Genomic DNA, 11,155 nt, shown 5'->3' with positions numbered 1-11,155 from the left:
ATAAAAGATGGCCAGATATAAATCCTCTGGCACACTTCTTGTCAATTGAGTGTCAATCATTCCATCTGTGGCTTGACAATGTTGCTAGCCTTTTGCTTCCTCTCACAAGCTAGGTTCATAATTGTCACTATGTCTTCCTCATCCATACTTGTTAACACAATCTTTTTGTTAATTTCACACATTGTTTTTCTTCTAATGATACTGCCTGACTCAACAAGAATTTGAGTCTGCAACAACTGTTAATATTATTGATTCAGCTGGTACGGATACTTTTGGATCACTCTGTTTCCTCTTCTTTTCATTTTGGCGCCGCTTATTTAAAGCTTGATCAACCTTGGGGACGATTTTTGAGACTGCAAACCCTGCAACTTCATAAGTATGTGATCTATAAGGTATTAAAGAGTTGCGAAGCACAACATCAACTCCTTCATAGGTCCAAACACCTAAGAGTGCCTCCGCTTTAAGTCCTATAGCCAACCAACCCAGACCTGCAGCAGCAACATCCACTGAACTTGAGTCCCCAGCTATTAATGTCACAGACACGAATTCCTTTCTCACCCATTTCCCAAGCTCTTCAACTCGTTTCTCCCCAATTGGTGGCTGAAGAAAGGGGAAATTCACATTGATGTCACGATTGGGATCAGCAACGGCGAACTTCTTCTTGTTTATGAATACATTCACAATGGCACCGTTGCTGATCATATTCATGGTCATCAAGCTACACCAGGTTCACTCACATGGCCAACTCGTATGAGCATTTGCTATAGAAACTGCTAGTGCATTGGAGATGAAATACATTTTCCTTTTTTGTTGTATGTGTTAGTGTGGTTTTGAAGGCTGCTGTTTATTATTATTATTTGGGAATCAAAATACTTTATCCAAAAAAAAAAAACTATCAAGAAGATTCATCCTTAATTTTGTTGTACATTATTATTGTAATATTCCAAATTGTGCGAATTTTGTATTATAAATGTTGTGTAGGCTTATGATAAGTTCCACATCAAATATAGCAATATAACAATAGGACTTTTTATTTTAATTAATTCTTTTAATATAGAGAAATAATATGTTTACAACATTTTCTTAATATATATTTAATTGTAGATATCAAGATCTGATTTTCCTAAATATAATCTTAGATATTTATGTTTAAATTTTAAAATATTATTTTATTTAAAATTTAAAATAGAAGAAATTCGCTTGCTTCCAATGCTCCAATGCGCTAAAAGAGACATGAACACAATATGGAATCAAGAATTTGTGCGCGATGCCATACGTTGAGGCATTATGGGAATGTGAAGGATCCAACGGTGGAGAATTTGCTGCCGGATTTCGATTTTGATCACACAGTTGGGAGGCGGCTGGCTTTGACGGGAGGGATGCAGTCGGTGGTGTTGATGGTGGTGGATGCTACAGATTTCGATGGCTCGTTTCTGAGGAAGGTGGCGAGGCTGGTTTCGGAGAAGATTGGGAAGAATTCGAAGGTGCTGAAGCAAGGGAAGTCGGGGAATTTGCCGAGGATGGTGATGGAGGTGACCAAGATTGATTTGTTGCCAACTGAGTTGTCACCTACGAGGTTGGAGCATTGGGTGAGGCAGAGAGCTAGGGAGGGTGATGCGGCAAGCAAGTTAACGAATGTGCATATTATCAAAGGCAAAAGAGTGCTCATAGTGCAGCAAGTCAAGCTGTTTCACCGGCTGCCACACCAGAGCAGCTTAGACAGTCACACAATGCAGCAGCTAGTGCACCAGAGCAGCTCAGACAGTCACACAGTGCAGCAGCTAGTGCAGGAGCAGATAGTGCAGAGCCTGAAGGGTCTAATAGTCATCAAGGGATTAAAGCCTCGTGCTACAGAGATAAAGCAGTTCAAGATGTGTTCAAGTCTGTCAAAACGACAATGTACTTTAGCTAATACTTGTACAGTAAAAGATATGTAGTTTTTGTAAATAGAGTTAGTTAGTTTAGTCAAGCACGTGTCATAGTTTGTTATATTTGTTAATTTCTGTTCACACGTGCATCAGTCTGTTAAGTTAGTTACAGAGTTGATCTCTTAGCTTGTATATATATAGGGATTTTATTCAATGAATGAGATAAGCAAATCAGTTTTCACCAAATCAATTTTCTCACACATATGGTGAGTACAGTGAGGAAATGTGTGGGCAATAGGGGCACAGAATGCCCGTAAGAGTATACTGATAAATTCAATTGGGAAGCATGTAGGAGAAGGAGGAGGGAAGATTGCACATTTGACAGAGGCGCCAGTGCCAGGGACTACATTAGAGTGGAGGGGAAGCTGTTTGACACACCGGGGCTTTTGCATCCTCATCAGATCACCACGAGGTTGACGAGGGAAGAGCAAAAGCTTGTGCATATTAGCAAGGAGTTGAGGCCGAGGACTTATAAGATCAAGGTTTGTTTTTGCTTGAATGTTAGCCGTTTGATTTTGTATATACTTGATTTGTTTATTTGAAGGTTGTCTAATTTTTTTATGTTGAGAGTCATGACAAGAACATTATGCACTGCAATGCCTTTAGAATCAATCGGATGTTATGAGAGCTATTGGTTTTTAGATGTTAAAGGTTCTAGATTTTTGAGCAGGGAGAGGCATTTTAGTTAGGTAGCTTAGTTCAAACTTTATTAGTATGAAGTAAAAAATGATGTTTTTACTGTTGTTCAACTGAGGAGCTGAAGAGGTTAAATTGGATATGACCGAATGATGCAAGCACGAGAGTCAAAGATGTTGCTTAATTGAGTTGAGTTATGTCCTTTTGCTTTTGTAGAATTTAAGGTTTTCAGTCAGTATTAGACTGTTGTGCATTCGTTAAATATGGGTGAAGGTCTCATTTTTACATCAATCTTTTGATATCTGTAGAGGTACAGCATAGGTTGTTACCTAAAGTTGCAGCTTGGTGTTGCATTGCCTACTTACCGGTGACTTCTTCGCTTAATTTTATTCTCAGACAGCAGTAAGGAACCTTTTTTTTTTTTTATTTTAATTTTTTTAAGGCTTACCATAAATCATTTGGTCAGTTAAAGTTGATTCATGCCAATTCAATGTGAAAAGATTATGAGGTGGAAAGGTTGCTGTAAAATCATATGTAGTTAGATTACCTGATCACTTCAACGTGAAGGATTTTCTTCTTTTTCCTTCTTAGCACAATCAAATGTTACGATATATGGTCGTGGATTTGCCTGACTGAAACTTTGATGGGGCTGATTGTATTCTTAGCACTGAGTGTGCCTTATTGGGGTTTATTTGGTGAGAGTGAACCAGAATGATCTTCTCTGCAAGACTTAATGTAATTCTTAAATGTTCGAGTCTGTAAATACTTGGATTAGTAGAGTTAAAAAATATTTTGCCCTCTGCAATGTATATTTTTTGTGCTGGAAGGAGCGTGAATTTATATTTTGTATTTAACTTTCCTGATGATTGTCCTTTTCTGCATCTGCTTTTAGCTTGTTATTTTACCTCATATGGGTTAAGAAATATACTTTGATTTCTTGTCATTATGTCACGTGAGAGCAGCATTTGATTTATCTTGCACTCCAGGCAACAGCATGGCAATCAGTTCTTTACAAAAAAATATGTATCTAAGCTTTTAAACAGAGATGCTGATGCTCAATGTTATTTGATTAGTTTTTTAATAAATTTTTTTCCATCGAGTTTGAGCTCGAATGCACCTCCTGTCCTCCCTTATAAGAACAGGATGATGACTGATGAATGAGTTTGGTGCCAAAATTCACTGTTTCAAAGATTGTTTGTTATTTGATGGTTCTAGAAGTTTAAACTATCTGGTCCAGTCTTGTTGTTAAAAATGAAAACACTGACCTCAAGTATTGATTAAGCTGGTTAATTCTATTTTCTTATACTGGCCTTGTTGTACGGCGCCATTGGGAATGTATTCATACACAAGAAGAAGTTCATGGCCATCAAGCAAGGGGAAATTCACACTGGCCCGAACAAAACAAATCATTATTTTTTGACTCTAAAAAAAAAAAAAAAAAGAAGGAAAATCTTGAATCTTATTACTTTTTCCCATTTGTTTCCCTAAAATTTAGTTTTAGTTATAACTAGGTGAAGTCCATGAAACACGGTTTTGTTCATAAACTTATTAAATATATAATTTATTTGAGAAACAAAATGCAAATCTCTACAGATAGCATGGGCGGCTACTATTTGTAATTTTTCTCACTGTTGTTTTGGATACACACATGAATAAAGTCTCTTTGAGTCAAATAGGAGATTTGTGGTTCAAATTCTATTTATATCAAAAACTAATTAGTGTCTTGACTTGATGATAAAGAATAATAATTATTAATGGACGTCATAGATTGAATTTTTATTGTACCTATAAATTAAAAAAAAATAAAATAAAAGAGTTGCTTCGGCAAATGTACATCCCCTGAAAAAAAAAAAGTGTTTTGATGGGTGACACTCAAAGTAGGATTTTTATTCAAAAAATAGAACACAAAATCACATAAAGAATAAAAAATTTTAGGTATTTTGGTAAATGTGCATCCCTCACATCTACATACCAATTACATGCCGCTATGAACAAGAACAACCAAACAAGTGGATGAAAAGAAAATGAAATTTCAACTAGTGAAATTAGGAAAAATACTTAGGTACTCTCGGTATATAATGAAATTGTGCTTTCTCCTATCACATTTATGATGGATTCCAACATAAATTTAATAAGTTTACCATAAATGTGAGAGGAAGGTATACCATTCACTGTGCTTTAGGAGTACCTAAAAGGTACTCCTGACATTAGGTGTAGTAGACCTACTAGTCCAAAAATCGGTTACATCCTCAGGTAAAAGTGGCAGCCGCTTATTCCTTAACACATGATCCTCATCATGACCGGGTGAAGCTGGTTGCTGTACATTAAGGATCCCAGCATCATCATATGCCATCACTTGATCCTCATGCCCATCCTTTCCACTTTGAATCTTCTTTAAAGCCTCCAATACCTCATCCATGGAAGGCCTCATTTCCTTGTCCTGTTGTAGACATTGAAAAGCTAACTTTGCCACCAAAATGGTCATTGTTCTAACTCCCTCATCTGACTCAAATCCAAGATGTGGGTCGATCAACTCATGGAATGCACACTTTTCAATCTTGTTTACAGCTAATTTAGCCAAATTAATTTCATGATTATGCCTAAATACATCAACGGCTGGCAGTGATGATATAAGCTCCATGAGGACAACCCCAAAGCTGTAGACATCACTCTTATTAGTAAGCTGGTAGCATTGGCGATATTCTGGGTCAACGTAGCCTGGTGTCCCTTGAGGAGCTGTTGAGACATGGCTAACATCATTAGGGAACAGCCGGGAAAGCCCAAAATCAGCAACTTTGACGCAGAAATTGTCATCAAGAAGGATGTTGTTAGTCTTTACGTCGCGGTGTATGATGTCAGAAGCATGGAGGTAAGCCAATGCGCTAGCAGTTTCTATAGCAATGCTCATACGAGTTGGCCATGTGAGTGAACCTGGTGTAGCTTGATGGCCATGAATATGATCAGCAACGGTGCCATTGGGAATGTATTCATACACAAGAAGAAGTTCACGGCTGTGGCGTGAAGTGCAGCCATAAAGGGAGACAAGATTCTTGTGGCGCAATCGTGTTAGGATTTCAACTTCATTGATGAACTGCTCCACTCGTCTATAGTTGGGCCTATATAAGCGCTTGACTGCAACTTCCCTCCCATCATGGAGTTTGCCTAGTTCAGAAAAATAGCATGTCAGAGTCTTCCTTTTTTATTTTCACATATTTTTCTTTACCCTTTTGTTAAGAAAGTTTATACCGTAGTTTTAAGTAATCTAGAAATTGATTCAATGAGTTGATCACCTTACCATGATAAACAGTTCCGAATCCTCCATTCCCAAGTTCTTTTTCAACATGAAAATTATTGGTGGCTTTTTCAAGTTCATTGTAGGAGAAAACAGGGACTCCAAAGTAGACACTCCACCCCTCCACTTCTGATCTTGAGGATGGATCAGAATATGTATTCCTTGCTAGCAATTTTGAAGAAGGATATTTTTTCTTGTAAAGGTGCCAGATAATAAAGAACAAGGTACTCATGAAGAAGACTGCGCATCCAACAGCTAAAGCAGAGAAAGGAAGGAGTTTAGTTCTGACTGAGAGGCAGCAATAATGGAGGAATTCATGAGATATAAAAATTTTCTAATGAATGTCACAAAGTAACTTATGAGAAGAAATTTATATATTGACAACATACTTATTAACCATCATTGTATTTAAGGCGCAAGGCCATCTTCTAGGATTATAGTAAACTTATAGCAAAAATAGGAGAAATTATTTTTGCGCGGCATGAAATGATACAATTAGAGCAGGCATGTGTCTATATCAATTTTAAAAAGAAATATGATTGAATATGCATCTTACCTAATAGTATCACCACTTTTTTGTTATTTTTATTCTCTGCAACAGCAGATAAATACAAAAATGTTGTTAGTGCAGGCACGTGTCTGTATCAATTTCAACAAGAAATATGATTGAAGATGCATCTTACCTGATGGTATCTCCACTTCGTTGTTTTTATTCTCTGCAACAGCAGATAAATACAAAAATGTTGTTAGTTTCAACAATGAAGAAAGAAGTGACACAGCTAATTAAATTGGCATCCCTTGAGATCTTAACATTGTTAGGCAAAGCACTTTCAAAACCAGCTCAGACATACCCGATCATAGGTTTCACTGAAATTAAGTTATTTCTATCTCTTTCATAACCAAAATTTGAAACTACTCCAAATCAACTAAAGCTATTGCTGCAGAGTGGATTATGGCATGGAACAGAAAGAGTAGCAACACATGTATTAGGAACAACTTCAGCATAGAAAAAAATAAAGGAGTTTATATCCATATTCATGAATGTACATGTGTGTGTGCATCAAAACATTTTTGTGTTATTCCAATGTCTGTACCTTTTCCACAACTGTTACAAGCATCAGATACATGGACTTCAAGGTCAAACTCAGCAGTTATTTTCAGTTCAGGATTATCTGAATGCTCTTGTACTGGGAGCTGAAGATCGCTTTTGCATTTGAATAGGGTCTGAGTGGGTGTGGTGAGTTTAAAAGAGATAAATGAAGAGTTGGGTAAAGCAAAACTGTCTAAGTAATGGCATTCTTTGGTATTCAAGTAATTAAAAAGCGAATGGTCCTTGACACGGATGTATTTTGAGGTGTTAGTGTAGTAAGAGATGCTTATAACTTCATATCGTCTTTCATTCCCCCAGTCGTCCTGTGGCAAGTAGATCACCGGAGGTGTTTTGTCACACTCAACTTTCATTAAACCGCAAAATGGGGGTGGGGGTGGGTGTGGGATATCGGTGAATGGGAAGCTAATGTAACCTAAATTTCCACATTGAAAGGGCCGACAATATGGGTTTTCTAGCTTTCCTTCTTCAGCTGAGTGAAGCGGCACGAGGTGTGAGAGAACAAAAACAACAAACAGAGAGACAGAAGCCATTTCCAAATTCTCTTCTATTATTCTAAAACTAAAGCAACGTATTTGTATGACTTAATTTCTCGTTTCTTCACAATATAACGTGTAGTTTCTCTGATTAACACGCCAGTTGACTTGGAAGTTGGATACGGAAGACTGGTGAAAAACCAGACTGAATTTAGAGCAAGGTGGGGTAGCCATGTGAAGCATGGTCTGTGCCTACTGGGGAGTTTCCTACTCATCTTCCCCACTGACCCACAACATAAAGATTTTGACTCCATCAAAACCTCTAATAAACGCTCAAAAAATTGGTGAAGGAAATCTTTGCGGCTGGTTTGAACCGTCAACTACTCCATGAATTACGTTTTGCAGTGTTGGCTCTCTAATTCTCGACTATAATTTTTTATCTTTTATGAACGAAAAAGGGCTTACGTTGATTATTGACCGGTTCATTGAAATCAGCAAAACTTATAGTGTGAGGCATCATTGAGTATGTTAGGACCATCGACGTAAACATTTTTGTGAAGCACACAACCTATACTCATAGGTGTGATTCAGGGCGAGTCGTTTTTGTGAAGCACACAACCTATACTCATAGGTGTGATTCAGTCCGAGAATTGCCCACGGCAATTCTCGTGTATAATAAATTTCAAAGATAAAAGTGTACAATAAATTTCAAAGCAAAAAATAAAAGAAAAAGGTAGCATTACGCCTGTCTCATAATTAATAAAAAAGGTTTGCTTTATGGTCTACTGCAATGAGACAATCTTTGGTAAAGTTTAAAGGAGTCTTGAGAAAAATAGGTGGAAACCCGTTTAAAAGTGGTCAAAAAATTTTTGGTATCCGCGAAAAAATCATAACGTGGCGAGCATTACTGGGACATGGACATGTCATCTGGGTCATGGTCATTTGTGAAGTAGGAGACGGGGTAAACGGAAGGTTTTGACAATGGAACGCAATTTATGGTGGAATAGGTGAATACTTCTATTTCAGAATTGTTTCAAATTTTCCGTAGACTCTTCTCTGTGGAAATTTTAAACAAAACAGAAAAATGGGTGTACCTTTCTTTTGGCGTATTGTTATATTTCTAGTTCATGGGCTGTCTCTGTTCAGCGAGAGTGAAGATAATATGACGAAACATCATCCACATCTCATTTCTTAATTGAATATTTAAACGCGTGCAAAAGAAGATTTCAAGTCAAATATTAGTTACCAATCAGTATCTAAACTCTTCTCTCTTGTCCTACATAATCCTCTCTTTTATTTCTCCATGATGACTTTGACTGAAGGGTCACTATTTCGATGGGACTAGGGAATCGATTGCATTTTCCTTTGTAATTTCATTAGATTGGCTTTTATTTCTGTTCCCATGCAATTTCAAATCATTAGTTGGGCTTTCAACTTCAGATGTTGATTGAACAGAAAAAAGAAGCAAAAGCATGTTGCATATTCCAAATAAAAATTATTAAAATCATGAGTTGGGCTTTAATTTCAAATGTAATTCATCTTTTTTTTTTTTCACAATTTCCCATCAACCAAACAGTAAAAAAAGAGTGTAAGTCACGCCGTACTATCCCAATTGCCATTTTAACACATAAAAATTTGCTTTATTTATTTTACCACACCATTTTACAATATACTCTACATTAGATGTTCTATTTTAATGATACTTCTCATTAAAATAATATAAACTAATAAAAAATTCATTTATTAGTTTCTCTAAAACCTCTCTCTCTCTCTCTGAAAGCCCATCCACCACCTCTCTTCTCTCTACTCTCCATATCATATATAAATGTGTGAGATGAGAGAAAGAAAGAAGAAAGAAACAAGAAAGTGACAAAAAAGAGAGAGACCGGTTTGGAGAAGAAAAAAAAAAAAAAAGAGAGAGAGAGAGAGAGAAGAAAGAAAGGAAGAGAGAGGGGAGAGAAAAAAATTTATTATAGCATTTGTGATTGTACCGTTCCAAATTTGGAACAGTAATGTTCACATATGCCAAATTATTTGGCAATTAGAACACCTCATGTGAGAGGTTTTTTTGGTGTTTGGTGTGCCAAATGTCAAATATTTGGCGTTTGGCACACCTGATGCTAGTGTTCTAACATCTATTATAGTACATGTACATCAATGAGTATTGTATCTCTAAATGCAAAAGCATTTAATTGATGTAGCCTTAGGGTGTGTTTGTTTGGAAGGGTTTTAGGGAGCAGTGACGGAGCCACACTTGGACTAAATTTAAAAAAAAAAAATATTATGTGTGTGTACTAATTTTAGCAATTTTGTTACATTTTGTTTCCCTTTAACAATATCATTTATTCTTTTAAGAGTAATGTTATACTCACAAACTTTTTTATAACATTTTTACAAACTAGTAAATTCTTATTGGTTCGCATACGGGCACACCACTCGCATCATTTTTTTACTTGCCAATAATCACTTATCACATTAGTAATTTATAAAAAACTTGTAGCTCAAGCATTTTCCTCATTTTAATGACCATAAAAAAAAAAAAAATTATAGATCTAAAATATAAAACAAAATATACAAGCCTAAAACAAATAACTCAACAAAAAAAATTATAAGTAAAACTATAAATTAACTAATTTTATCCAAAATAAATAACCTTGCCTTTTAAAAAATTCTAAAAAAATAATAATTTTGTTCTTACCCACAAAAAAAAAAAAAAAAAAAAAAAAANGAGTCAAGGAGTAGGGAAAGTTGCAAGGGAGTAGAGTTGTTATTTCTTTGTTTCTATTTCATTTCTTTTCTATGTGGTGTACATCTAAGTTGTAATATGTGTAGTTGGAATCACAATAAAGAATCTTTTATTGGTAAATAAAATTATAAGATATAGTTGATGATAAATGCAGAGTATGTTTTTTGGTACTAGTGGAGATAAATGACAAGAAAGAAAGAAAGCGGAATGTGTAGAGAAGAATAACCTTGTTAAACATTTTAGAGACTACTAAAATATTAACAAATTCTTTGTATGACTGAAAGAGATTAATTATATATATATATATATGCATGAGTGATTGCTTGTTAAAAATGATGTTGTGTACAATTTTGAGCTTGCAATTGTGAACTTTTCTTTGTGAAACTTGCAGCTGATAAACAGGTATGGGGGTCTGCTAGATGAGAAGAGTATAGCCTAATCACAGCAACCGAAAGCCTCAGAAAGATCACGCGCAGTGATGTACCCCTTTCCTACTATACAGGACTTTGGTATGTTGTTTGCTTATTCTATAAAGATTGGAATAACTTGAGATTTAGACGAAGGTGATTATGCTACATACCCTTTTGATATGCATGTCTCAAAGAGTAGTTTCATTAATTTAAGATCTCCTTTGATTTTGTGGGCATCTTGTTCAATTCTCCCTGTAAATGTACACTAATCTTCTAACTTTGGCTTTTCATTTTAGAAAAGGTATGCCTGGTATGACCACCTATATATGCTGGTTTCCATGAAGTTTGTTCTCCTTAGAAAGGAGAATATGTCTTCGTTTCAGCAGCATCTGGTGCTGTTGGCTAGCTTGTTGGACAATTTGCAAAATTGTTGGGTTGTTACGTAGTTGGAAGTGCTGGAAGTACAGAAAAGGTATATTCTATTTGTATATATACTTTTTAGTACTCAGTGGCCCTACTTTATCTACAAGCTGCTCTTTATCTAAATTCCACATTGATC

General features: G+C 35.9%; 2 protein-coding genes and 1 pseudogene across 3 annotated transcripts; 1 reads left to right on the top strand and 2 right to left on the bottom strand.

Annotated features, from left to right (window-relative positions):
- Positions 1–210: 210 nt before the first annotated feature.
- Positions 211–708, bottom strand: LOC112035316 (GTP-binding protein BRASSINAZOLE INSENSITIVE PALE GREEN 2, chloroplastic). Its single transcript, XM_024068147.1, has one exon. It carries the CDS (start codon positions 706–708, stop codon positions 211–213), a length of 498 nt encoding a protein of 165 aa, XP_023923915.1.
- Positions 709–1,244: 536 nt separating this feature from the next.
- On the top strand, positions 1,245–3,510 carry LOC112035315 (GTP-binding protein BRASSINAZOLE INSENSITIVE PALE GREEN 2, chloroplastic-like; annotated as a pseudogene).
- A 920-nt stretch (positions 3,511–4,430) lies between these two features.
- LOC112035313 (LEAF RUST 10 DISEASE-RESISTANCE LOCUS RECEPTOR-LIKE PROTEIN KINASE-like 1.1) lies at positions 4,431–7,914 on the bottom strand. 2 transcript variants are annotated; one of them, XM_065762773.1, is made up of 5 exons: positions 6,951–7,914; positions 6,540–6,572; positions 6,413–6,448; positions 5,860–6,144; positions 4,431–5,726 (listed from the first exon to the last, which is right to left on the bottom strand). In XM_065762773.1, the coding sequence occupies exons 1-5, from the start codon at positions 7,495–7,497 to the stop codon at positions 4,753–4,755; spliced, it is 1,875 nt and encodes a 624-aa protein (XP_065618845.1). In that variant the 5' UTR covers positions 7,498–7,914; the 3' UTR covers positions 4,431–4,752. The 2 variants fall into 2 exon arrangements, with proteins under 2 accessions (XP_065618845.1, XP_065618846.1); XM_065762774.1 differs by having other exon boundaries at positions 5,860–6,111; positions 6,951–7,909.
- Between the last annotated feature and the right edge of the window lie 3,241 nt (positions 7,915–11,155).

The sequence above is a fragment of the Quercus suber genome, unplaced genomic scaffold (assembly GCF_002906115.3).
Source record: "Quercus suber isolate HL8 unplaced genomic scaffold, Cork oak 2.0 scaffold_472, whole genome shotgun sequence".
Classification (NCBI taxonomy): Eukaryota; Viridiplantae; Streptophyta; class Magnoliopsida; order Fagales; family Fagaceae; genus Quercus; species Quercus suber.
Note: the sequence above shows the minus strand (reverse complement) of the source record. Positions and strands in the feature narration are given on the sequence as shown.

Bases quoted from the DNA above. Each gene is read 5' to 3' on its own strand.
- LOC112035316 (XM_024068147.1), bottom strand. From the start codon at position 708: ATGAATATGATCAGCAACGGTGCCATTGTGAATGTATTCATAAACAAG.
- LOC112035313 (XM_065762773.1), bottom strand. From the start codon at position 7,497: ATGGCTTCTGTCTCTCTGTTTGTTGTTTTTGTTCTCTCACACCTCGTG. The intron at 6,449-6,539 runs GTAAGATGCATC...CTGCTGTTGCAG, and splicing joins CGAAGTGGAGATACCATCAG to AGAATAAAAATAACAAAAAA. The intron at 6,145-6,412 runs GTAAGATGCATA...GCTGCCTCTCAG, and splicing joins AAAAGTGGTGATACTATTAG to TCAGAACTAAACTCCTTCCT.